At 43.6% G+C, this 27,306-nt stretch overlaps 3 protein-coding genes across 5 annotated transcripts in view; 1 reads left to right on the top strand and 2 right to left on the bottom strand.

The window, feature by feature from the left end:
- The window catches only part of slc22a18 (solute carrier family 22 member 18), a 32,204-nt gene extending 23,500 nt beyond the window's left edge, over nt 1-8,704 (top strand). Inside the window, exon 12 of the mRNA XM_036543795.1 lies at nt 8,689-8,704. The gene's annotated coding sequence lies outside the window, so the exon portion shown is untranslated. The remainder of the gene's footprint in view (nt 1-8,688) is intronic.
- Nucleotides 650-1,912, bottom strand: LOC118787987 (pleckstrin homology-like domain family A member 2). Its single transcript, XM_036543797.1, has 2 exons — nt 1,366-1,912; nt 650-942 (listed from the first exon to the last, which is right to left on the bottom strand). The coding sequence occupies exon 1, from the start codon at nt 1,818-1,820 to the stop codon at nt 1,404-1,406; it is 417 nt and encodes a 138-aa protein (XP_036399690.1). The 5' UTR covers nt 1,821-1,912; the 3' UTR covers nt 650-942; nt 1,366-1,403.
- Nucleotides 8,705-11,463: 2,759 nt separating the features above from the next.
- LOC118787849 (nucleosome assembly protein 1-like 4) lies at nt 11,464-26,096 on the bottom strand. 3 transcript variants are annotated; one of them, XM_036543572.1, is made up of 15 exons: nt 26,027-26,096; nt 24,656-24,706; nt 23,048-23,144; nt 22,579-22,720; nt 22,122-22,208; nt 21,396-21,527; nt 20,008-20,079; nt 19,731-19,870; nt 19,401-19,546; nt 15,885-15,904; nt 15,529-15,648; nt 15,364-15,396; nt 15,227-15,274; nt 14,731-14,762; nt 11,464-12,829 (listed from the first exon to the last, which is right to left on the bottom strand). In XM_036543572.1, exons 2-14 carry the CDS (start codon nt 24,681-24,683, stop codon nt 14,757-14,759), a joined length of 1,071 nt encoding a protein of 356 aa, XP_036399465.1. In that variant the 5' UTR covers nt 24,684-24,706; nt 26,027-26,096; the 3' UTR covers nt 11,464-12,829; nt 14,731-14,756. The 3 variants fall into 3 exon arrangements, with proteins under 3 accessions (XP_036399465.1, XP_036399463.1, XP_036399464.1); XM_036543570.1 differs by lacking the exon at nt 14,731-14,762; XM_036543571.1 differs by lacking the exon at nt 14,731-14,762 and having other exon boundaries at nt 26,014-26,076.
- Nucleotides 26,097-27,306: the final 1,210 nt, after the last annotated feature.

Genomic DNA, 27,306 nt, shown 5'->3' with positions numbered 1-27,306 from the left:
CTGGCCCTCAATGAGATTCCCACATCAGATAGGTTCCCCTTTGCTACCTTGGATTTGAAGGATTGTCTCTTGCCACTTTTTGGATTTAATTTTCCACATAAAATGCTCAATTAGGTTACACTAGCAATTTCTATTCTACACCCATTATCATAGTTTCTTTTCAACTCAGGGGAGTTTAGGTCGTAACAGCTCTTATCTGACATTGCCGCTTTAAATGAATGAGTCATGGGAGCAAAGTATGAATTCTGCCGATAAAGAACAGGAAGGGAATTTCAAGTACAATACAGGTGTAATGCCATTTAATGCGCTCATAGCTTGTGGTCTCAGGTTCATTTATTGCAACCGTTATAGCTTTTGTGAAGAATTGTATACGTAGGTCTTTGTAGGGTTATCCTTATAGGACAGTTGATTCATTTAAACATTTGATCTCACTATTGGAGTGAAAGCTATTAGGCAGAAGCTCCACAAAAAGTGTTACATATTTCGTTCATCTAAACATCTGTAAAGCACTCAAGACTGACTGTCATTGCAGAACCAAACAGGTGTGAAATTTAATCAAACCAATTGAAAAATGAGAACTTTATAAAATAACATTTATTTAAATAAATACACGTTGAAATGGTAAATAATTTATACAACACTCGTGTATAAAACAAAACACTTTTTGCAACGAATAAATAAACACATGTACAGGTACAGAGCCGTTCGTGAGGCATGTCTCCCATAAAGCGTACTTGTAACTGTAAGCTTAAGGGTGAAAGATTCAGTCTTTGGCGTAACTTTTTGAAATAGTCTTATTTTGAAGCCTTGGATTCCAGGATAAGATATCTGAAGATCCTCGGGGACGCGCTGTCCTAAACAATCCTTCATCTTCAGACCGGCTAATGTCTTTCTTTGGTCCAACTGTTCTTCACCGTCCATTGTCGAAGTCTGTACGGTAGGCTAAACAGGAAAAAAAAATTAGAGATGCACATTGAGCTTACTGTTTTTCATAACGCGTTCACTTTTAACCTGGGTTTATACATATAGCCTACTCAAAATCTGGAGTATGTAACCCATGCTGATTGCCTACTAACACGGGATTGTAGAATACAGCGAATGTGCGCCAATTAAATATCTATACTAAAACGTCCGCTCATTTTCCATTCACCTGTCAGTAGTAATGTGTTATGAAATAACATTCCTTCATCAGAGCTCTCAAATGCACAGGACTGTGTACTACAGTGATGTGTTTTTCGCTTAATCTATTTTCTGGTTTCAGTGGAGATTTGCCGGCATGTACACATTAAGTTTTCAAATGTCATTCATTTACTTTTTACACCGACCGGCAGTACAAGTTAACCATGTGCAACTCACATGACTTACCAATAGCAATCGCTGGGTACATTTGCGGCAGCCAACTCTCAGGGCGCCCGTGCCATCCGCCTCTCTTGTTGCCCCGGCGAAGAACTTCCAATCTCCTGCCGCGTCTTAAAATCCTGAATGGCCCTTCTGTTCTGAAAATCTATCAGAGCCATTGTGATGACGGCATTCCAACAGTTGTCCTCGTCTAAGCATCTGAAGTCAATTTCCTTGTTTTCCGTAGTGACGATTGTGAAGTAGACGAATTTCCCCGTCCGCTCCACGCAGTCCACCTTTTTGATCGACTGCAGTTTGAGCTCCTTGCTCTTAGACTTCTTCTGACTGTCGGCGTAGATGTTCAGGCTGTCCATGGTAAGGACGCACGTCTTCCGTTTCCAAAACTGGAGGAGGTTGTCGCTTCTCTTCTCCAGCTCACCTTCCTTGAGCACTTTGCACAGCTCAGCTGCGGACATTTTCATGGTCTTAATGGTTGAACGGATCTTCGAGAGTTCCACTTGAAGTCCCGCGACAGATGGAGTTTTCACAGTCCGATACTGGAGTATGAATGAACTGTTTGGAGAGCTTTATAGCTCGGTCCTCTCGCCCTTCCCACCCCTACGTCACTGGAATGTATCACCAGTTCCTCAAGTAATCAAGGACCGGTGTGTGGGTGGGACGTTTTGGCGAGGGTTTATGCCAGAGTTTATAACGAATAAGGTCCGGTGTTTTCCGGTAATGCAGGGCACTTTGGTGAAATAATGTCACCCCTATATTACGTACTCCAAACCACGGAGGGAATAGAAAATACCGTTATATCTGCTGCATATTTTAACACCTACACCTCATTAACTGAACTCAGATGTGTTGGGTTGTTTCCCAGCAACGCGCAAGACTATGTTTAAATCCAGTTTACAGATTATCGAGACACCTTTTAAAGCCTGATCAATGATTTATCTTATTTAAAGTATCATCATGATATCAGCATGCATGCGCTCCTGTGTGTGTAAATAGAAACAAGTGAGTTCAAATAATTGATCAGGGAAACTTTTCTGTGCTGCTGTTGGCCTTTTTAAGGAATGTCATTGAAAAGCGATGTTTCTGCGAAGGACATGTGGTCTCAAATTACACAACACATCAACGATCCCTTATCTCCTGAGATAGGGTTTTTTATGTTTTCCTTTCATGTACCTTCACATGAAAGAAGACAGACATGTCGGACACATGTACGGGCATGTCCGCTGTATACTATTTCTTGAAAAATTCCCTTTTTTCCCTGATTTAAAAACACTGCCATCTAGTGCTCTTGCTAAATGTGTTTTGCCGGCAAATATGTGCACGATGGTAAGAACTGAAATGTATACTGAGGACAGTCTCTGACTGCAAGTGAGAAAATGTAACGGTGTGTGAACACGTTCATATCCTAAATATTTTGATTAGTAATGTTTTGAAGATCTCATCAAATCATTTTGCTGTGTGTGAGGTGTGGCTGTGTAATGCAGGCCTTGTGCTTATTGGCCTTCACCTGTGTCTACAGATTAAATTCAGGTGAATGAGATGCACTTAGAAGCTGTTCTCGTGGTTTTGGAAGGAAGAGAGTGCAGTGAACATTTTGGAACTTTTGTATGGGAACACTTGCAACTAGTTTTTAGTAGCATTTTTCTAGAAAATAAAGTTTATAGTGTCTTCTTGACTACTAAAATAAGCTTCTGTTTTTGTGTGGAAAGCAATAGCTGCCTTTGTCAAGTTTGCCCAGCATTGGTCATCAGCAGCTCCACTGTCCCCATGACCTGGGGCCGATGTAATATTGTCCAGTGTTTGTTTGACAGTCATTAGTACATAGTCTCTGTTGGCATCAAGATATTTGCCACTGTTATTGTTTTGTGCTGAATAAACTGCAGCCTTGATTCCTCTGAATCACAAAGAGATTAGCATTATTCTATCTGATCTCAGTATTTCCATTGCTGTTCAAACAGAATCACAAATGAAACCTTTTCAAGCAGATGCTTTATTACATAGAGGTTTGCTGGGTTTTCATGCGATCTTAATTTCTGCCTCCTCTGGTTTGTTATTCAAATTGCTGCCCTCATCATACGTGATGAGCAGTGTATTCAAACACTAGTGCTGCTGCCATCTTCCCAAGCACACTTCTGGACCCTACAACTGGCTCTTGTGGAGATGTTAGCCAGACACAGTGAGGAATGTTGTGGCTGACAAGCGAACGGATATGGTCTGTGAGGTGCACATTCAACTTCTCTAAGGTGAATGACTCTAACAATGGTAATCCCGCGCTACGGTCACCTCATGGGTTTTGTGTACAAACAATCGGACAACACAGATGATGTTACGGCTAAGTTAAGCCAATAATGTGTGTTCCTGCTTCTTCAGAGGTTATCGTGCCATTGTTAAGACAGTCAGTCCATTGTTAGGACCACCTCAGAGGGGTGACTAAAGGTAGTCAATAGCACGGAGTGGAGACTAAACATCAGTGATTCAGTAAACAGTGGAGCCACTTCCTCTGCTTTATTTGTGCCAAACCCTCTCTGATTGTATAGAAAGAAGGCTGTCAAGGCCATTTGAGTCACTGGATAACCAAGCACTGCTGATTTCCACACAATCAAAAAGCCGAACAGTTTTAAATAGAATTTAAACCACATTGCATCACCTGACTTCCTTGAGGCTATAATCCGTCATAAGGCAGTGGGCTGAGCTCATGCAATTGATTATTTTGGCACTCCCATCTGCTAACTCCTATCTGCATACCCTGGGAATTGCGTTTGCATGCACCGGCATTGCTTAATGTCTTCTGTTTACTGTAAAGCATTCATTACATTCAGCTTTGATTTCAGGTGGGCTCTCAGCTTCTGGAATGTGGCTTTCTACCTCAGCGTAGAGCCGCAAACTCCATTCAGGAGCCTGTGCAGACTAGCCCTGAGTAGGGCAAACATTCATATTTCACTTCCAGCTCTTACTTCCACCTCTTGTTAGAAATGTAGTGAAGAGTGTGTGCTGGGTCTGTGTCTCCTTCTATAGAGGGGTTTTAAGAAGACAAACCATGTCCTGTCGACAGCCAGTCCCCCTGTTGTCAGGTCTGGGGGAGACGTTCCCAACACCCTCTTCAATCTCTCAGAAGGTTTCACATAGCCCAGATCCCTCGAGAAAGCCTTATTTCCGGCTCCAAGTGGGACTCTGTCCCAGACACACTGTCCCTGCTTCAGACAGGCTGTGCATGTGTGTCCAGAGAACTGGAGGTACTGTGTAAAACACAACAAACAAACAAATGCTCCCCTTCATTAAGAACATATGCAGACATATTGAAGACTTTCAAGGGCAATACCCTTGTGGTGTATGACCTTCACTCTTGTGTTTTAGACGTGTTTTAGTCTTTGTTTGTTCAAATTGGTTTCAAGGCCTTATATATTCTTGAAAACATGTTGAGTCAAACCAATGTCATGCTGCCTGCATACTTGTAGATGCTGTTCAGGGTGACCAGTGATCCTAAACAATACATTCATGCCCCTGTGGACAAAAAAGTAAAAGCAGTGTTTCTTTGTAGTGAAACTCACACATTAGTTATAATTTGTAAAATTATCCAGGCTGTTACAGTGAGAGGTGTCAACAACAGAAATAATATACTGAAGAAATCATATAATGAAATTGAACATAAGGAGTAAGGGGGAGGATTCCTTCCTGTCCATACTTGTGCTGGAGCTAGAGCCTCACACCATTGAATGGCTCATCTGGTTACCTGGCTGTGAGAGGAAATGTAGATTGAGGGAAAGTGCAAAGTCAGTGGCTGAATTTCCGCAAAGGGAGGCAGTGTCGAGGGCTGTTTGTCTTCAGGGAGTGGCCATGCAGGAAGAGTTACTTTGATTGCAATCGCCCTTTGAAACTTCAGACGTGGCCCACACAGAGAGACGCAGCCAGGTCCTGTTCACGGAAGTTCACAAAATCACTGCTGCGTGGCATTGTGTCTCATTGAGCAATCCACATTTAGCCTTGTAAGACCATGGGTATTTTTTCTTTGCTGAAGGTGAAAATAACCCAAATTCTATGCATTTTCATCTGCCTGGGTAGTCAAAATAATGTACAGAGTGGAAAAAATAGCATTTTTACACCCCGACCTTTAAGTATGCTATGTTTTTGGTTTTCTGCCAATCACCTTATGAAATCACCATCCACTTGCATGTTGACAAGCTCACAATAAATCTTTCCATGTAGCTGTTTATTTAGGTGGTTTGTTTAAATAGTAGGAATTCAAGTTAAGGTCCAGTAGGAATTCTGTGTTATAAGGCTCCATGTGACGGTTCAGTTTACCACAGACAGCAGGGCTTTTGTCTTATCACCTGTAGGAACTCTTAGGCCAATCCTCAGTGACTCAGGAGCCCATCCCAGCTGTTCCATTTCCACGCTTGTTTGATCAGCTTGAGGCCAGTCCAGCCATGGCTCTAAACAGTCATCATGCATCTTGTTGCTTCACCCGATAAATCCAAACATAGATGAATCATTCACCGTCACTGCCGCCCACTTTATTTGGGTACAGATGAGTTTTGGTAGTCACCAAGAAACACCCTTTAATGAAAGATTCAAATTTAATGGAGATGTTTCCATGGTTACATGAGAAAATGGGTGTATAATAAGATGTTCGCTTATGGGAATGTATCTGATTCGTTACACACCTTGCCAAAAGTAATTACTGTAACCTCAACATATGCATGTAATGTAATGGCAGATGAGTCAGTGATTTTTATATTTAGCCCATAACCAAATGTGTGTGTGTGTGTGTGGGGGGGGGGGGGGGGCATTTTCCTTTCAAAAACAAACTGGTAAAAGCTTTAACACATTTCACACATAGAAAGAAATCAACATAACTTAATTATACAGCCCTAATGAATTGTAGAATATGTATTCCAGAGTTGTGTTCAATTGCATTATAATTCAGGAAATTCAGTGAAATTCAATTAAAAAAGGAAAATTGCTTGTCATTTTCCATGTAGGTTTTATGATTGTACTTTATTTCAATTCATGGGATGGAATTGACCCCACTTCTGATGTATTCACTCATATGTTGGCCAAAACTTCCAATACGGAGAATGTCATCCATTCACTGTGTCAAAAACCTCTTCAGAACGGTTAGAACAGGGAGAGCAGGAACTGTACACACAACAGAAAGCTCCGTAAACCGATTTGGCCTGTAAATGTCACTCGGTATTGGAGAGGCTACAGACAGAGCCGGTCCTCCCTGGCACAGCTGTCACCCGATGGCCCTCCAGCAGGCTCCGCTGCCTGTCAGCAGCCCATCAATCCCCGGGCCTCCAGGGGCCGGCGCATTCCTCGGGCCACCTCCTATTGTGGTGCCGCGGCGGTGCCGAGCCCTGGGGGGGCCTCGCTTCTCCCGCGGCACTCAGCCACGCGCGCATTCCCCCGGCCTGCCCTTGTGAAGAGTCCCCTCAGCTATTCCAAACATTGTTCCCGATAAGCCGCGGCCACGCCGGGCTGCCAAACCCGACCGTGGGAAAAAGAACAAACGGTGCAGGCAAAAGAACAGGAAGTCACTGTCTGTGGAGGCAGAGGTGAAGAGAAGGGCAACCTTGGACAGGCGACACGTCCCGTTTGCGCTGTCTCTTTGCCATTGTCTCGAAAGGATGGCCCTGGATGGACGGGATGGATACTGTAAGAGATGGATAATGGCTCCCTATATGCCTGGTGTAGATGTATTGCCAGAAGCACTGACCCTAAATCAGTTTTAGTATTTTCAACATGAAGGCAGGGGTTACTATTAGGGTCACACAGACTGTATCCAGGGCCTCAACACGCAGCATTCATAGAACCCTGACTGTCAGTCTCTGCTTGAGTGAAACAGCAGGTGTAGCACCTGTGTGTCTCAGATACAAGCCAGAGGTGACAGCTCAGGACATCCTTGGTAAAAGGCAGGTTTGGGCTTGGTAAAACTTTTATAAGCACCTAACTCTCTGCATGCATCGTTATGAAAATATGGAACTCATATATTTTGTCTTGGGGCAGCGTGGAGGAGTATGAATGTAGTTACTAACAGCTGTAACTGACATCAAACTATTAACTGCCACCCCCCGGCAAGAGGTTTTGATCTTCTAGGGACCAAAGGAGAGTTCAGGCTTTCACTATACACAACTGTTGAGTTTCAAAGGCAATACATCATCGTATCTCTGACCTTTAAAATTCCAAAAACAGTTTAAAAGCACATTCCCACACTCATAAACACATTCCCTGGATTTCTTTCTTACATGCTGTGAGAAAATATCCTCAAATAGAAGCACAAGTAATAAAGTTTAATATGACTTTTAAGAGACTAATCTGGATATTAACAGTTTAGCACCTTTTACAAGTCTGAGACAGCTGTGGTTCCAGAGCTTTGCCAGACACCCTGGCTGTCGATAAGGATAGTTTCGTGGCTCCCTTGCCAAATAAAGCTACTCCTCACACATACTCCTAATTCCTCAGCCCTGAACAATGGGACAAATATGTCCCCACACAGATCATAGTCACACCAAACTCAATTAAAATAGATTTGTTTTGGCGAAATACTAGAACACAGAGAGATGATGCCAGTAATGTATGCAGAACTGGCTGTGATCAATTACAGATCTAGAAAGACACACCTCATCTAAAAACAGCATCAAGGTCTTAGGGCCAGCTCTCTTCTTGTGCTATCTGAAAACAAAGACGTTGAACAAAAGAAACCACTTTTCTCAAGAATTTTGCCTCCAGAAACTGCAGTGGAAGGACAAAGAAAACTGCTGTCTTCATTAGGCTCGGTTGTTCATGGAACATATGCCAAAGGTATATAGGCTGCTTGTGGTCCAGTGTCTTTGAAAGTCCAGTGTTGTAGAGCAGGAATGCCATCACTGTGGTAGAGTAAGGGGTAAGTCAGGTTGAATCTTGCCTACTTTGAAGCTCAGAGAATCCAGTTTAGGTGTTACACATATTTACTTTCTCCTTTCCTCAGACAGGGAGCTGATTGGGTGGGCATCATTCTAACCACAGTGAACTGCAACAAGCAGCCCAGCAATGGCAGGTGCTCAGGTGTATTGCTTTGATCTTTATTTCAACTGTCAACTCGTACAGGAGTAAAGAGCAAAAGACTTGGAAAAACCCTGGTCTCTCCCCAACCCCTTTCATGGCTAATCAAATTAGAGGGCAACATTTCTTTCTGTCCTGTAGGACAGTTTTAAAAACAACCAGGACTTCAAACCCGGACTCTGTGGAGACAGCACCTGGAAAGGGGAGGGGTGCCATCTTTTAACGCCTCTCGAAAGCTGTAGCTTGGAAAGAACAATAATTATGCAAAGCATGTCTGTGCTCGATCAACAGCTTCTGCCAACCGCCCCAAGAGCCATCTGCTCCTCAACAAACTATCCACATAAACTAACCTCCTGCTGAAGTCTCCTGTTGCTGCAAGGGAACTCAAACAGGTAATTACATCCTTGAGATGGAAAGATTAAAAATAATTGACCTCTTGGATACTGCTTCAGGGGGTTGCTTCTCAAATGTAATGTCTGATGTACCTCTCTGGCCATTAGTTCTCTTCAGATCACATATAACTTTGACACCAAAGACAGGAAGAACTTGTTCCTCTCTGTCCACCTGTGTCAGTGGCCATGTTCACAGTCATGGTACTGGAGCAGATTCTCAAGAGGTCAAGAGAACAGAACCACAATATCAACGGAAAAAGGTAGGTTGCGTTCAACTTTGTGAATTAAGTTTTGGAAGCTGACTCTCTCAGAGAGGCTAGAGAATCACTATGCGCAACCAGTGAACAGGAAACATATCTTTTGTTTGATTCCTCTACCCCAAAGCACTCAACCAACATTCTCCTTCTTCACAGTTACACAAGAAAATGGATTCCTAGGTCTCCATTAGCGCTCAACCAGGTGTGAGACAGGAGATTGGATCTATCAAGCTTTGGGACTTTATTGACAAGGCCAGACATACCATCTCTGGCAGCAGTTCACTTCAGTTGTGTATTGGCCAAAAACCCACTTGTGACATAGACTAAGAATACATCCATTAGATGTGGGTTAATAAAATTCTAAAAGTCATTCCATCACCTAATTGATATTACCCTCAACTACTTTATCTTGAAAAATCAACACAGATTCCTTCAGTAAATCCCACCCAAGTTTTAACGTGACTGCAATGTCCACATTCTGTGGTTACATTCTGTTTCCATTGTATTTTCTGTGCTGGGATTGCTTTTTAAAGTTTTTGCTACACTCTTAAGGTTAGTCTGTACTTGAAAGAGAACATAATTAACTTTCACATAATGAAGTAATGATTCCTTTGTAGCATGGTGTTGCTTGTAGCATTATTGGATTCCCCTCGTAGATGAGGGCATTTCATTTCCACTTGTCCATTCAGGAGCCAGATCAGCCTTGCAGGCTCGATGCAACATAATGCCCTTCTGTTTTCGGTCCTGTGCCTGAGTGGAGCTCTGCACGCTCCAGATAATTACTTCCCGTGTTAAGAATCCACAGGATTAAATGTTAAAGGACTGGTGCTCAGTGAAGTCTCGCCAGAGACACCGACCTGCCAAGGGGGGGTATCTCACTGGCAGCCCGCATGGCCACTTCAGAAGGGATCTGTTTATTTTCCCTTAATGCGAAGGAGCGGAAGGATGTGGCGTTTGGCAGGCCCAAGCGGAATACAAGTGCATAGCGGCTCTGTGATGTAATTCTGCCTCTCGCTGCCAGAACACCCATGTTCATGTGTAAACAGGGCTGAGCCCTATCCTCCTACCCCCCCCCCCCCCCCCGCCAACCCCAAATCCCAGCACTCCCTGACGCACACCCTCTCCACACACGTCTGCCGAGGCTGCCAGGCATTACACGCGAGGCCAACCGGAGTGAGTCATAGGGCGGCCTAATACTGGAGGCGTCATCAGCTTCTACCAGGGCGGGGGGGGGGGGGTGGGTGGGTGTGCAGGCTAACAGTACCCTCTTTTTCTCTCTCCGCACCCTGCTGATCGACCCTCTGCACAGAGGGCCCACTGGACGTCATGACAGGCTGCTGCTGTGTGGAACTGCTTGTCAATATCCCTCTCCTTGCCTGTCTGCCTAACTGCCCGACTGTCCAGCAACATCACTCGTCTGCGCAGAGAAAACAAGGTCCAGAAATCAAGAGTGATATGATAAATCTTCTCATTTTACCAGAGTGAACTGAGAAACTGTGTCTAAAGAGAGCAGTTTTTCGTGGCATAAAGTTTTTAGTGGCATAATTTCACATGGTTGTCTATTTCTGGAGAGCAATGTGTAGGAGTGGCATTGGTGTATTTACACATACTGTAGCATTCTAATGCTCTGTACCGCTGCAGAATGTGCTTCAGACTTACTCCGCACAATATGCGTTTTTGTTACTGGACGCGTTTGATGACAGTCCCACACAAGGCATCCGGCATGTGAATGTGCCTTTGTAAAGGGATTTTGTTATATGACCCCAGAGATTGTTACTGTAAGTCACAGAGCGCCAGGCTGGCTCTGCCCCTTCAGAGGTCAGTGGGAGAATGCCCAGTTTCCCACTCATTCAGGCTCAACCCCACCTCCTTCCACAATGGTGTGGTCTGTTAACTACGGGACACAAACACACGCCATCCCACACCAACTGCAGCCTTCTGGTGTGTGTAAACAAATACTAGTATCCTATAAGCATCTTGGATGGAGACATGTTGCACCAAATTGCACTTTTGCCCCTGCACAGAACTTGGGGTACCCAGCTGTACACATACACTTTGCCTGGAGGATGAAGCATGCCTTGAAGAATTGGAGGAACGTTCCTTCCTTTTCACCTTCATCATCTGGCAGACTGACGAACAGATGCAAAGGCTTTGCAGATTTCACCTCAACACTTCAATTATGCTACTTTTAACACTGAAAATAGGTGAGTGGTGAATGGTTGCGCTCTCCATGCTGCTGTGACATCCTCTGTGAGGTCTGCCTTTAAAACTTTCCGTTTTTTTGTGAAATGGCCCCCTGTGAAGTGAAATGATATGGAGAAACATTTACAAATACACAAGCATGGCACATGAAAAAGCAGGGACCAAACAAAAGGTTCATCTTTCACAAGTTTTAATAGAACATCCTAATATTTTCTGTACACACTGAAAACACCTTGTATCGAGTAACAAATGCATTAGACCGAGGTAAGGCCATTACTAGAACACTGCCTAAACAGAGGGTCATCGTGCTTTGGCTTGTGAATGTGTCCTGTTGGTTTTTCACAAGTAAGGTCTGCATTAAAAATAGGCCGAAGAAGCCCCAATTATTACTTTATGTACTGATATATTTGGTATTCACCCAACAGGACCAAATGAGGAAACCAATTGTGTAGGAACGTCCAAGCTCCAAAAAAATATGCACTACCCCCCTGCTGTCGTTGACAGGTAAACAGATAAAACTTTGAGACGTGTCAGAAGTGGTCTTAAAAGAACAGCGATGCGTTAGCATGGTGCGCAGTTGGAAACTGCTGCAACTGTGCAGAGAGACAACTGACTGAGGCTGGTGGCCTGGGCCGCACAGAGTCCTCATCTTTCCTTTTCCTCCCCGGGCGGGAGGCGGACAGCAACGGAACAAAAAAATCTGGGTGTCGTTCGCTGCAGGTCCCAGGCGAGCCCCCCCTCCCCTCAGATCTGCTTTCGGCCTGAAGGGTTTTCAGCTTCACCCCGTTTTTTTTTTTTTTTTTTTAACTTGTAGCAATTTTTCAACAGTAAAAATTAATTTGGCAAGAAAACGTTGCATTTATTAGTAAGCGCTTAGGCAGTAAAGCAACAGCATTCGTGAGACTGCAATGAAGTGACTGAAACTACAGGGGCTCTTTTCCACAGGGTAGAGTTCTTAGTAAGGGAGACAGCCTTGTGCCTCATCACACAGCATAGTTCCATACATAGTTCAAACCAGATTTAAAAAAAAAAAAAAAAACCTAGTAAAACTAAACTAATATAAATAACTTCTGAATAAGAGAAAACTGTCTGAAAAAGATACTTCCTTTTCATCTGAGCCGAGAAGAAAAAAAAAACCTTTAAGAAGGCAACCCCAAAGTTCCGTGTTAGAATTCCACACATTGTTGTCTTGGCATAAAAAACCCTGAGTAACCTATGACGTCAAGTCAAATGTTGGATTCGCTTGGTAGTAGAATTTGCATTCGCTTCTGGGATGTGGTGTCAATCGCAAATGGAGCCATCCAGAAGGTGTGCTGGTTCTCAGCAGTGACCAATGGTGCGGTTACACCTTGAATAGTTTATCACATCTATCACTGTATTTAGTGTGGTACCAATATTTCTGAGTAGGTTGACTCTGTACAAGGAAAAGAAGGATATGAGACTGGCGGGCATGCACTTAAAACACTTTTTATCTGGAGTTCGAGAGTTAATGTGGCTTTCTGTGCGGTGACAGGGGTGAGCTGCCCCAGTGGGACCTCCGGATTACTGCTGTTTACACTCGGCGGGTTGGGGGTCTTCTCTCTGAACGCAACAGAGGGAGAGAGAGAGGAATTGGAGAATGTACAAGAGATGTTTGCTAGCAGACACACAGGTAGCTGTGAGAGTATGGGGGTGTGTGTGGTTATGTGTTTGTGTGTGGGGAGGAGAGTATATTCTTCCACAGACAGAGCAAACTAGGCGAAAAATAGACTGGGGGGAGGTGGTGTCAGCAGAAAGGAAAAGGCTGTTGCCGAGAGCATTGAAGCGGTGGCCTTCCTTGCTCTGAGGGGCCTGCAGTCTCCGCTCCTATCCAGCAAAACCTGCATCTGAAATGCCCGTCTGACACAAGCTCCACTGCAGACTGATGGTCTAATGTTGTGTGAAGCTGAACCATTTTAACCTCCTTGGACTGAATCACGCCACCCTACTCCTTTCCTTGGGTTCTCTGAATGGTGAAATACAGGGTGCCTTGAACAAGGGGTGTGTATTCAGTTACAGAAATATGAATCTGATTATGCATCTCTGACACTCCAAGACCAGGCTGCCCAGTGCTTCTCCAACTGTTTTGGTGACTGCTTGAGGGGAATCACAAACAGACCACTTGAGACATGAGCAACAATTAACCCCCTTGTGCACAGTATGTGCTGCGTTACAGTAACAGTAAGTAACAGTCTTATTTTCAACACCTTTCAGGAAGGCTTGGATCTCAGACTTTTCCCACTGCTGCTTTCTTTAAATCCTCAGGAACATTACTGATGGTGTGCAGTATGCAATGAATCATACATCTTTCGCAAAAGATTAACAGTAACTGGAGTCAAATTTCCCACCACTCCCACTACCACACAGGCAGTGAGCTGAACCGTTTGCATTACTTCCACAACAGAGATGAGCAAATTATGGCTAAACCAGTGGCTGTGGTCAAGGATTTCACTGAACATGACAATTCATACATGTGCTAGCTGAAAGACATGCTCAATGGATGATGTAACTGAAATTGCTTATTTTCTGCATGTATATGCTTGTATTCATTGCATCCAGTTATAATTTTTAAAATGTATGTTTAGGAAATGCACCTAGCTGTATCTGCACACAACTGTGTACGCTTTGCAATAAATACTGAACCCAGGAATGCAAAATCACTGTAAAAAAAACTCAATTCTGTGAGTAAATATCAAACAGGAAGTGCAAGCAGCCTGACTAATCAGTGCTAAAAACAACTGTGACGGATCTTTTATGCCTCATTTATGCGATTCCCACACAGCATGAGCTGGAGGGCACTTCATTTCTTTCTGATGCTGTGCACACATGGGTGATCCACCAGATAAATCACACAAGAATAACCACGTAAGATAAAAATAAATCCCTGCTTCTGTACACTGTCTTCAACCCATCTTTTTCTGACAATCTGTGCACAAGAGGATTAAAGGAGCCAGTTTTAGTGGGTTTTAGACTCTTCTGAGATCATAGAGATTCCTCCTGCTCAAATTTGATTACACTAAATCTGACTGGTTCAACTAACAGTTATGAAAGTCTTCCTTTATCGATTTCCAGATATAAACCCTCTCCCCTGACCTCTCCACCTAACAACAGAGTTTGAGAAACACTGGCACAGACAGGTGCCACCCTCGATAACAGCAGGGAATTCTGGGAAGGGGGGCACTGGCAAAACGACCACCAACTGGGAAGCCACAATTCATTGCACAATTCATTAATGCTCTACGAGAGAAACTACCATAGGAGAGAACCAGTGAGATGTTAGTTTAGAGGGTCATGCTAGATTTCTAAAAGAGGTCTGGTAGAGCGCACACTGCTATTAGGAACACCACCATCATAAGAATGAAAGGAGGGTGAGAGACTGGGGGAGTGAGCGAGAGCGAAAGAGGAGAGGGGAGAACCAAAGACACTTAGGAGCTACAGCTGAGCTAGAGTCATTCCTCCCTTACCTATAAATGCATGGAGTGAGAATGAGTTACGCCTGTAATGGGGTAAGGGGAGATTGGAGTAGAGGCAGGAGAAACAACAATGACCAGAATTAAATGTCAGAAATTAAGCTCTAAGACTGTACATATGTACATAGAGCACCCACACTGCGTCTTAGCTGTGTGTTTCAATCCTCTTCTGCTACACTCCCCTCAGGGTTCATATCCTGGTTCACACATGCTGCCTCACTAATAGATCACTGGGAGGTTAATATTCTGTCATATGAGACAACTGAAACAAAGATACTCACTTTAGGTATAAAGGGTTTGATGGCCATCAGTGTAAAAACACAAACCCGTGATGTGGATCCCTAATCAAGTGTTACCACTCGAGTGTATTCCAACAATGACTGGAATGCGTGACTATATGCTAAAACAATATCGTGTTGTTTATGGAATTTGTACAACACTCTGTGGGATGCGGTTAACATGCGCAGGGCTTGCTCATGTGAAAACTGACCGTGTGGTCTTCCTCTCCCTCTTCTTCCTCGCCATCCTCTTCATGGTCCTGTTCCAAAAAGAACAAAAACATTACTTCCTCTAGACCAGCCAGGAAGTCCTGACAATGACGCTGAAACCTGAGCAATCGTGCCTCACCTCCTCTCCTTCCTCCAGTTCCTCCTCTTCAAACTACAGCAAAAAAAAAACAAAGACATCACATTTACATTTTTACATTTCATACACAGAAAGGCGCGAGACCCTCATCCTTGTGGTTTCTGGCGCGTGAGAGTGAGAACTCGGCTGTGGTCGAGGGTAACCTACGCTCTCGTCGTCCTCCAGGGCCTCCCCGGTGAAGTACAGCACGGCCCTCGGTACGATCCTCTCGCGGAAGAAGTGGCCGATCTCAAAGTCTGCAGCCAGGGTGAACTCAGAGTCCTCGTCCTGCGGATGTCACAGCACAAAGTAGTCACTACAATTTTTACAGAACGATACCCTCGCGTGCGAAATGACCGGAACCTGTGAGAGCTGACAAACTTTAAAACTGCAATTATTCTGATGCATCTCTCATTAACTGTATCACCCAAAACAGATGGAGAATTAAATGTAACTTGTAATCACGTAAATCTCTTTGAGAAGTGACAAAAACGTGACTTATAGGGAAAGGTGTCACCACTCACCATCTCTCCGTCTTCAGACACTGAAACGCAAACAGAGAAACATTATAAGCAGAGTGAATGGCTTTCCCTCACAATGCAATGAGATGCAATAAAAAACATGCTAAAATTGCAGGAATTTAAAGGTTGCCAATCCCTCCTAACAAAGGCCCACTTTAATAAATTGATCGATTTCCAACTAGCCAACTAGTACGCTCTGCTTCAACCACTTGAATACCATGACTGACATAATATATAAAGTTAAAATATGAACACCTTTATTCTTTCATGCGCCATTCACATGCTTTCCAGCCATCAATAACAGGGGCAGCGCCACACATCCAATCAGATGCATTTCAGGTGTCTGCTATAGGTTTGGAAGGTGGCGACCTCCTGCGAGTGTTTGAACTACGCTTGGCTGTGAGGGTGTGATTCAGGTATGCACCAATTCACCAATGTCATTAACGATGACAAGGTCATGTCCCCATAAAGGATGCAAGTGAAAGCATATGACCAACGTCTCGTCTAGGAGCCACGCCTCTTCCTCTGCCTTTCCCACGGTCAGGGACCTGGTAGAGCCACATTCCTTTAAGTTGTCATAATAAAGCCACAAGAATGAATGCAAAGCTGCTGCCGCTGCTTCCTGCCTGCGTTTCAAGGAATATCAAATTAGACAAAAAGAATAAGGGCTGATGTGGCATTTCACAGAAAGATCATTACCGTCACTGTTATTTTAAATTCACAGAACAGAAAAGGAGTATATTTTTGCCTTTGTCTAAAGGTGGCACTTGGCTGGGCTGCCAGAGTAAGAGTCCCGATTCCCCTTCAGAGTGCCAGAGCTTTATAGCTCTGGCCAGAAATGAAGACAGAGGGCTCAAGTATCTCCTCTCAGGAAGTACTGCGACACTGGTGGGGTCGGGACGTGGCCTTCACACTGACAAAAAATGCACTGTCTCTCTGTTCAAAAATGCCAACAGGATGCTTGTATCTGGCGCAGGCTCAGAGAGGCATTTTTGTGCAGCTTCCTTCTCAGGCAGTGGCCAATGTCAGGGTTTGACATTTTCATTTCAGATACAGCATATGACGAGTGATGCCACGTGGGGCCAACCCATGGTATACTTTCACCCAGTTTGGGGAGGCATTGCTGTTACAAGTGTAATTTAAATGTCTGACCTTGTACTGTCAAGAAGACACAGACCACACTCTAAAAACTGAAACGGATGAATGCATGACGTGTTGCAAAGTTAACTGACGTGTCCTTGATGTAAGAGCTGATGCAATCCAGGACTGTAAACTATACAAATGATGTCACATATTACAGGAAACTACGCCTGAATCAAGTCAAACCGACAAAACGGGTCTTACCATAACATACCAACATGTTTTAGTATGCATTCTCCTGTCAAACTCTCTTAATTTCCTCATTTTACCACAATGAATCTGGAAATAGCCTTGTTACCTCTCATTCATTTAGCATCTAAAACAGCTTAAACAAATGAGAAACCTACAGCAATGAAGGTAAGGTCATTATGATATTCCTAACCCTGCCCTGTTTAAGTTTAAAATGTGAGTAACTTCCCACCAATACATGATCTTCCTGCTTAGCTGTAAAATTATACTCATAACTCCACCTGTTTACCCATACACAAGCAGGAATATCACATGAAGTGTTTAAATCTTCCAACTCATAAACTGTCAAGCTAAAAATGACTTGACACCATAATGTAATAGGGCCCCATGAGGATATGGTAAAACAGGAATACTGGCACAGCCATGGGTGTGGAGGTAGGAAACACTAATGGGGATCTGCAAATAACTCAGCTGTGCCAAAACACCTGACATAAGCCTACAAGTGCTTCATGGTTTTTATAAAACAGAGTTAGGAACAGTGTACTCAACATCTCTAACACAGGGGAAAAATCCATAATTTATGTAAACTGCGTGTTGGTGATGTTTACCTAATATTTTGCTTAAAATCAATTACTGAATCCAATAAAGACCTGATCTGAAAAGTAGGTCTACAATAGGCTATTACTTTTCAACTTTCTCCTATAGTAGCAGGATCTCATTAATATTTGAATTAAGTTAGACCTCTGAGACTGCACAAGCTCTCAAGATTGCCTTTATTTTTGAATTTGTATGTGGAACCATTTGACAGAACTTGACCCCTTCCTACAAACCCAATCTAAAATTGTTGTGTGCTGCTGGAGATTTTTGACCCGTGTGAAAAGTGAACCAGCAGTATAGAGCACTTATTATTACTAATTATTATTACTAATTATCTGCAGCCAGGGTTACAGGTCTAAAGACTGGAAAGTATCATCTTGATAAGAAAGTAATCACAACTGTTGGTGATGAAAATAAACAGATTCTGCAATCCCTATGATCACTGAATAGAAATGTGGATAGAAGTAGCAAATGCAACTATATAATGGCTTGACATTTTGTCAAATCATTGCAGAGGGTGAGGAATTAGCGTGGGAAAGTGAGGGAGGGGGACATAATAGGGTGTGTGTGTTTGGGGGGCCTGCAGTCATGTTCCAAATGTGAATCACCCTTAATTGATCAGAATCCAGAACATAAACCGCCCATCTTACTGTTTTTTTTATACATTTTTGTGCTGTGAAAAAGTTTGTGGAAAGCAGTGCCTATTTCCACTACTTCAGGTGTAATCCCATTGTTTAAGGACAGCATCCTTCAAAATATAGATTTGCAGGGCAGTGTTTTTTCGTAAAGCTATGTGTGACCATGAAAGCAATTAATGTTTAATTAAAGTGCTCCTGGGCTGCAGAATACTAAATACTTAATAAGGACCCGAATGATACATCACGTAGGAGTAACTGATATTGAGCAATGTGGCGTAGTGGTAGTTCCATTTAATCATTTAGATGTAAATGTTGTGGTAAAGAGCAGGGCCAGTAATCAAAAAGTTGCCAGACCTGTCAGTATTCTGCTGTAGGGATGAATAGTGCATAAAAATTGTAAATTACATAAGCTGCTCTGCATAAGAGTATTTGCTAATCAAATATAATATTTGTTTATATCAAAACATCCAAAACTCCTAACTAAAATATACAAATCACCTAGCCAAAATTGTCTAAATTCAGGCAGCCTGTTAACAGAACAACTTGGCTAGTTTTGCCCAAGAGTGTGGCCAGGCTAAGCGCTCAGTAAGTAAGTGTGCTTAAACCAACATGCTTTCACCGAGCTCACTAGCAATCAACACAGTAAACACAAGTCCTGAAGGTGACCTTCAGCAGCCACGGCCAGACTTCGCCTAACTACAAAAGCAGCATTCTTAGAATACTGAAAAATCTGAAGAAAAACAAAGTATGCCATTTCATACATAAGATCCGGAGTAATTTCTTGAGATTAAATTGGTGCAGCTAGTTCAGAAAAAGTCACCTCTAAACATGGTACATGGTGAACTGATAGTACAAATGGAGCAGTGGTGCCACCTGCTGTTCATACTGAGGTCCTGCAGCACCAATCCAGAGCAACATCATCTGCAGATGTGATGTGACTGTGAGTGCATCATACCCTTGATGGGGTTGAAGAAGTTGAAGAAGGAGTCGCTGGGCACTTGTTTGGTGATGGTCCTGACGGTTCCCCGGCCCTTGTGCTTCTGTTTCTTCTTGATGGTCTTCACTGTCACATTCTTGCCTTTATACCAGTCGATCTCACAGCTGAGCAGGGAATGGGGGAAGATTAGTGCTTCAACACAGCAGACTGGCACGCTTTACAACAGAATGAAACAAGAACTCTGTACTGTCTAGTGAATTCAAAAAGCCAGCTCTCAAATGTAATCTCTGACTTTATTTCTGCTTGGACAATGTCTCAGAGCTAAGGTGTGCCAGCCTCTCTCCTCACCCTTCACAGTCCACAATCTCCGGCCCCTCGAAGGAGAACGGTTCAACCGGGTCAGGCTCTGACTTCATCTTGTACACCTTCGTGAGGACTGTGTTTTTGAAGTAACTGTTGGGCTCGAAGTGGAACTCTAGAGTAAAACTCTGGCAACAGAAAAAGCAAAATATATAGGCACAAAGTTAATACGAATCTATACCGCATAGAAATAATGACATTCAAAATGCTTGTCAAGTGACTTTTAGCAGATTGCATTTTAAATATTTGGTATGTTAAGACATACCATAGGTTGCCCTGGCTCGGAAAATTTCACTTTGATGTCCTGTAGGTGTTTTAGGATTGGCTCATCATGTTCCTGTAGAAAACAGCGTAGTTACATAAACTGAATTTCCATATCGCCACCACCTGGGAATAATACTGCAAATCACGCAGCCCGGCAGAGCATGGTACCTGAGCCTGACAGTATGCAGACATGAGCCTGCAAGTGTTGCTCCCGGGCACAGGCTTTGCCTGTAGCACTGCGCTGTACATCAAAACCCAGACAAACACACACATTTGTACTGTTAACCAAAGCAGCCATATTTACTTTTCTACAATGTCACTCTCACAGCATATTTCAGTCACTGCTCTCTATAAAAGGAAAGTGTCCAGGGGCACAAACATACAGATCAGTTGTTATCAAGATTTCCTACTCATACCGTTAATGAGGCCATTATACAAGAGGACAGTAAGAGAATACTGATGACATTTCTTGTGGAATGAAGACGCTTGCAGTTCCTCTTTCCTACGGGTTTTCACCGGCACCACACTTTTTACTGAATATTATTTATCGTAAGTAATAATCAAATGTACACAGTAGTTTAATTTTTTAAACTGTTGTGTTTGTTGCTTTATCAGGGAAGGCTTTCTTCCTTTTTGCTACGTGTGTCTGCACCTGTGGCCTTCATCTAAGCAGGCTTAAATAAAGGACAAAAACCTGTACAGCAGGGCTTTGCCATTCTGCAATACAGTGGTACCCCCTTATCCATTTTAAAAAATATTAAATGGAAAATTCCAGAAATAAACAATTCATAAGTTTTAAATTGCACGCCGTTCTGAGTAGCGTGATGAAATCTCGCGCCATCCTGCCAGGGACGTGAATCATCCCTTTATCCAGCGTATCCACGCTGTACACGCCACCTGCCCATAAGTCAATTATGTATAGGAAAAAGCATATAGGGTTCAGTACTATCCGCAGTTTCAGGAATCTGCTGGGGGTCTTAGAACATATCCCCTGCGGATAAGGGGGGACTACTATACATGCTAAACATCCCTGCAAATGGGAAAAAATCAGCCAATACTGTAGTGAACCAACACTAAAGGCTTCTCTGCAAAGGGGAATTTGTTACAAACATATAAATACAGACATAAAAGTAACCACATTTTAAGAATTCAAGAAGTGTAATCATACAAAAAAGGTGAGATTCAGATCTTCATAAATAAATTACCACACTTAATAAGGGATTGAAATGCATATTTACGCAATAATGGGATGGGAATTAGAGCACTGCTTAACACGAATCCCTGACCCATGAATGGCAAGGATCTCCTGATGGCACCATTTACACACTTCACTGAGAAGGGACTGCACTTCCAAATGTCAGCCTCTAGGTGGTAACAGAGAGCTCCCACCTGCAGCATGTCACTGAGCATGTCAACACTCCTGAAGATTGTGAGCCAGAACTCAGGGATGCCCTTGGGGTCTTCCTCGGCTGCCACCTCCTCCGTCTTCTCCTCCACTGCGGCCTTCTTCTTCAGCTCCTCCTGCCACCACGAAACCAGTGATACATACAACCAGTGTTCTTGGCCATACTAAACCAGACACATGCAAGCTCTACTAACGAAATCACAGACACACACTTCCACTGACCACCTGACAGGAGCCGCACACATTTCCGTGATGCGCGAAATGATAAAAACAAAGAAACATTTAACATACAGAGCAGCCCAGGTGCTGCCTGTTGTGTTCCTTCTGTTCTCATTGCAGGGACTATTCCTAATCCTCATTTACAAGCAGCCAAGCTTCAGAAAAAGCTGCGAACATGAGACTTCTAAAGGGAATATCCTAGTCTCTAATTCAAAATCTCCAAATTTGGAACACTGATTCATCAGCTGTCAAGTCACATTCAGAATTTCTGGACATTCTGACTCATCAGGGAATATTAGTGTACATGTAAATGTCTACAGAGACTACAGTGGACAGAGGGTGCAGCATTCAGAAGTGTACCAATATACAGAAGAACTGCTTTGGATCATACGGCTCCAGAAAGAATGCAGTTCGAATTATTGACAGCTACAATGACACAGAGTAAAATAAGACGACTGGTCAGACTGTTTCCCTGTGTTGCGTTTACTCACAGCCAGTTCCTCTTCTTCCTCATTTTCACTGTGCCACTCGCACTCCTCATCCGTAGGTTCCACTGTGCCCGACACCACATCTCGTCTCTGGATTTGCCACACGCAAACACACAGACAGACATTAAAAGAGGAAGGGGACATGCAACACCAAACCATCATCTCTCTTATGCTGGCTTACCCACTGAAAAACACAATCTTCAGGCCCACAGGGAAACGCTAGCAAACTTAAAACAGGTCGCGAGTGAGGCTGCCAGATTGTAGTTCCTGTTTACAGTGCTGCCTCATCAGTCAGCTTGTCCCCAGCTTTGGAAACAGACAGACTCCACATGGAGCGTCTGGGAACCAGCTGCAGAGGGAGGATTATGGCACGGGAACGGAACCCTCCTGCCTGAAACTGAGAGGCAGAGGGTTGCCAGGTGGGTAACACCCAATCAGTCTTTGTCCCCTGGCAGCCTACCTTGTCAAACAGCGGCTGGTAGAGGGCGGCGTACTTTCTCTCCAGCTCGTGGACCTCCTCATAGAACTTGGCTTCTATGTGGGCGCACTGGACCTGCAGCTGCTTTAAGGCGTTTACTCTTCTCTTCACGGACTTGGGTAAACTGGACAAGGGAGCGGAGGACAGGGAGAGCAGAGAGTAAACACACACATCTGTCCAGCCAGACATCTGGACAGCTCAGCCCCTCGGGGAGGCAGATGCATTCTGGGAAAATGCAGGGGGGGGGAATGCCATGATCACATTCCATCTCGTTTAGTCCCGCCCCCACCAAAGTCTCTTTATGCAGTCATCATGTTTGCGTGAATATGCTTCACTACGCCCGTGTCAATGCATCTCTCTACACCCACGCAGGGGGTGCACCTAACGCGCCCCAACCCCACCCCCCACCCCCCCCCAAGGGCATCTGCGGTGCGGCGCTTTTGTTCCTCACCTCTGGATGGTGGAAGCGCTGTGCGACATGCTGTCGATCCGGTCCCGGGGAGCCGCCAAGGCCTGGGGGTTCTGCGCAACCTGATCGCCCCCCTTACCTGCCAATCACACAAAACCCGCTCATACCTCGCCGGCGTGCTGACAGAGGGAACGCCTGCGCAGCGCTGACGCATAACAAGAGGCAGCTGCAACGCGCTACATAAAAAGAGGCAAATAAATCACGCGGCACCTGCGCCTCGAAAATGGCTACATGCTGAAGGAGCACGGAAACAACACAAGAAAAATTATTCTCGATGCGAACGACAACGCCGCCTGCTCTCCCCAGCCTAATTAATTCCTGTGGGTTCATGCTCTTCTTGGTAGTTTCCAGAATAAATACCATGAGACATCACCTTGGCGATCACGTTACCTTGTCTGACAGCAACAGCACCAATGTAGGGTACGCCCTTACTTGAAAGAGGAACACCCAGCCGCTGTCAGCGCAACTGACCACACCGTCCTCTGCTCTCCCTTTTCAAAGCTGCAACTTTTTGCCTTCATGAAATTTTTAAAATGACACCCGATACAGCTTCTGCCAGGGGAATGGCCGCCACGGCACATCTCAAACCCCAAGGAGTATTTAGCAGGAAAGAAAAAAACAAACTGTACACATGGGATATCAAAACTAATTGGCTACCTTGTGATTAATATTTCAGAAGCTGCACCTTAAAGGTCTGAAGAGGCAGTTTCATATCAGACACAGAGATGCATTATGCATGAAAAATGATAGAAATCAGAGATGCATCTGCATGATAACAAATCAGTTTTATTATGCCTCTGTGTGCAGTGTGCAGTCAGATTGCACTTAAACCTCCTGTTGACTCATGCGTAGCAGTTATTCCTTTGGGTATATGCTGTCACTATGAAAACACTTGGTCTCTGCCAGTGTGACTTTGAAATGCATTAGAGAGATCATCATCTCCACCGTAAGTGCTCCAGTTAACACGTAAAGTGTTCTTGGCTTTTAACACAAAAGGCCCTCATTTACATTTACTTAAAGACTGTGAGAGACTGAGAAACAGAACACCACATTCTGAACAACAAACTGATCTAAGGGGATCTGTAATAGTCATCAGAAAAGGCACAATTAAGCACTTTGGAGTACATCAAAAGTCTTTCACAAGGCAACATTCAGCTCTGAGCGTACCACTACTCCCAAACAGCATTCACTTAGACAGACAACAACTTCTAAACTCATGAAAATGAATATGACTGGAGTATTCCCATTTTACTTCATAAGTCCGACCAGTGGGCTACCTTTAATGCACAGACATTTAAAAATCACACAGCTTCACCCATAACCCTCTATTATTTGCTTAGACAATCTCAGATGTGTAGGGTAAACACAAAACATGACAGTATCAATGGCTAATAAGACCACTAAAGCACTGCTCTTCAATATGGGGAATAATATCAAAACCCTGTGATATTATTTAAAAAATGCAACCAAGCCCTATCTGACTAATGTAATTTCATCTTATGTGTCATATTAGTTTTTTTTAATTATCAAAGAAAACTGGACAGAAAATGGGAAAAGTGAATTTGAAGTGTACAACCATGTTAGGTTTACCTCTGGTTTCACTGTGGTCTCCCTCCATTATCAAATCACTGCCCTCGTCTTCTAAAATATAAGAGAGGACAGAAAGATTACTTCAGACTTCAAAGATTACTGCAAACACTTCCTCAAATAAAGATGTAATAATATCTGTTATAGCAGTCTAGCCATGTGGACAGAATATAACTGTCGCATTCTGCAGAGTCTTACCTAAACAGCTCACTATCTAAGTTGCTCAGGTAATGAGCAAGCCATCGAGACAGTTGCTGTGCGTGGTTAAGTAACCAGATAACTTTCATCACCGCTGAAATCTAGAGGAATGCGCAAGTAAGAGTGGTTGCGGCAACTGTCACTGTCAACATTTTTGCTGGTCAAGCCACCTAACGTTATATGAAGACGAGAATAACGTTGCAAGCTAGCTCCGCCTTTCACAATACCAGCCCACTACTAGACTAACCACCACAGTGGATTTTGTGGGAAAAAACCCGACATATTATCAACACTGCATATATGACACAAAATTAGCCACAGTCTAGCTGCCCTGGTGTTCGTTTAGACGCATTGCTAGTCGCGATCGCGAACAACATTAGCTAACATTAGCGATGTAACTGACGTTCGTTGACCACATAAGAATGCTGACCACTTTGAAGTGAATGGTTTTCAATTTCGCCACCGACTTAAACTGCTAGTGTCAAGTAACTATATAACAGTGCAGATGCCGTGCAATAGCGCAGTCCGATGACGCATACGACACTCGCTAGCGGTGATGAAATAGCGAGCTAGCTAGCGAGCTACCTGGCTAGAAATAAATAACTTAGCGAGTTGGCAAGCAATCGACCCAGCAATAATGAATACAGGGCGTTTGGAATGTCTTCGCGTATTCAACATGCCCACACAAAGAAATCCAGGGCGGTGCCACATTTTCTTAGCCATAAACTGTGGTCCCAACGTCAGTTCGCCAGCTAGCTGTCTTTACAACCTCCGACTGAACAAATCGCATACGTTAGCTAACTACGATTCTGAGAAGGCAACAGACTATGCAGTGTTTGAAGTAAACCAGATTAGCTAAGAAACGGTGCTGTTCAAATTAGCTAAAAGGACAGCTAATGTCCCCGTGTGGTCTCTGTCAGTGAGTAACAGGCGCGCCTGTTTCTCCGTCAGATTGGAAATGCACCCCTCATGTTGGGATAGGTAGCTGGCTAGGTCGTTAGCTAACTGGCAACTCGCTGGCTACATCCTATATTAGCTTGTCAGTAGCACATGTCAGTTTCGCAATAAATGGTCATGAACCAATTAATTCTCTCGACAATTTGGACATCTGACCTACATATTCTGGTCAAAACTATGACATGGACGTATTGATTGGGACATACTTCTCGCTCTTACCTCAGCGGCCCAGAGCTGCTTCACAGTGTACCCTCACGCTTCGAGCCGCGACGAAAACGCCCGACCTCGCAATAATCCGGCGTCTCATTGGTCGAGCGGCAGCCCCGTTCGTCCAAGCACAAGCGAGAAATGCAGAATAATATGTGACGCCATTGGTTCCATGTTTGTAACGAAATGTACCGCAAGTTAGAAACAAGTACGAGCGGTCTTTAACAGCCAGTGAGACAAATACCCATAACAGTTCATGATTTAATTTCATTATATTTAATGTACTGCAAGGCAAATATTAGTGAGGCGTCTTGTGAGTCCTCCCAACATTGTTCACTTGGATTACTTCCTCTATTGCGTTCAAAGTATTCTACTTTATTATTTATATCAACATCAGCTCATCAAAACATTCCAACAATGGGACACTGATAGGTGACACTGACAAGATATTCAACACCGATTCTGAAAGTTTAACGGCTTTAGCTTTGTATCGTTTGTGTGAACCTGACAAACTTTGTAACCTCCACCCAGGGTAATAGCTGATGAGCATAAAAAAAAGTTTACTTTCGGCATTGCATTTATAAACTGTAAACATTTTTGAAAAAATTACTGTTGGTGTGTGTGTTTATATGTTTAAACACAACATTGCAACACAATACCTGTGTACCAATTGCTGTACCAAGTCCTGTGTACAATATTAGCCCATGAAATGCCAAGGCTAAAGCCATGTCAATCAGAAATATTTGACCCCATTATATGAAAACTCACACTTCACACAATTGCAAAGGAGTAGTGTTTTGACCCACCTAATCACCCGTCAGGGTTAAATGGCATACAGCCAACTCACTGGCCTTTTTTCAAAAACAGCTTAATGCCACAGATTGTAACTGCATTATGCAAGTTTATAGGAATTAAACGGCATGTTCTGGGCAGAGACTATCTACACCGCAATTCATACAGGAACTACTGGTATGCATAATTTCCAGCCTAACCCAAATAGCATCAGTCCAGGAGAACATACAGAACTTATGGGTTATATGTCACAACAATAAGCTACACAAGCACCGACAACATAAGGTTTAAACAAACAAAAAATAGAACATGCATTAGGTATGAAATGAATTCCAAAGTACATGAAATGAAATCCAAAGTCTACCTTGGTCTTCCCTGGCCCAAGCCTGTCTGAGACTCAACACATTACCCTTTCACTATGGGGCTCTTCCTGTAGTGTCCTTTGTTACACTAAATGTTTTTTTTTTCCCATGCATGGTCAATGGAATTAAATACATATT

Source organism: Megalops cyprinoides, chromosome 13 (genome assembly GCF_013368585.1).
Source record: "Megalops cyprinoides isolate fMegCyp1 chromosome 13, fMegCyp1.pri, whole genome shotgun sequence".
In the NCBI taxonomy this organism is placed as follows: Eukaryota; Metazoa; Chordata; class Actinopteri; order Elopiformes; family Megalopidae; genus Megalops; species Megalops cyprinoides.
The sequence above is the reverse complement of the archived record's forward strand: the minus strand, read 5'-3'. Positions and strand labels throughout refer to the sequence as shown.

Bases quoted from the DNA above. Each gene is read 5' to 3' on its own strand.
- LOC118787987 (XM_036543797.1), bottom strand. From the start codon at position 1,820: ATGAAAATGTCCGCAGCTGAGCTGTGCAAAGTGCTCAAGGAAGGTGAG.
- LOC118787849 (XM_036543570.1), bottom strand. From the start codon at position 24,683: ATGGAGGGAGACCACAGTGAAACCAGAG. The intron at 20,080-21,395 runs GTGGGAGCTCTC...TGTTTTCTACAG, and splicing joins TGCTCAGTGACATGCTGCAG to GAACATGATGAGCCAATCCT. The intron at 12,830-15,226 runs GTCAGTTTTCAC...TGTTGCGTTCAG, and splicing joins AGGGAGAGGAAGACCACACG to AGAGAAGACCCCCAACCCGC.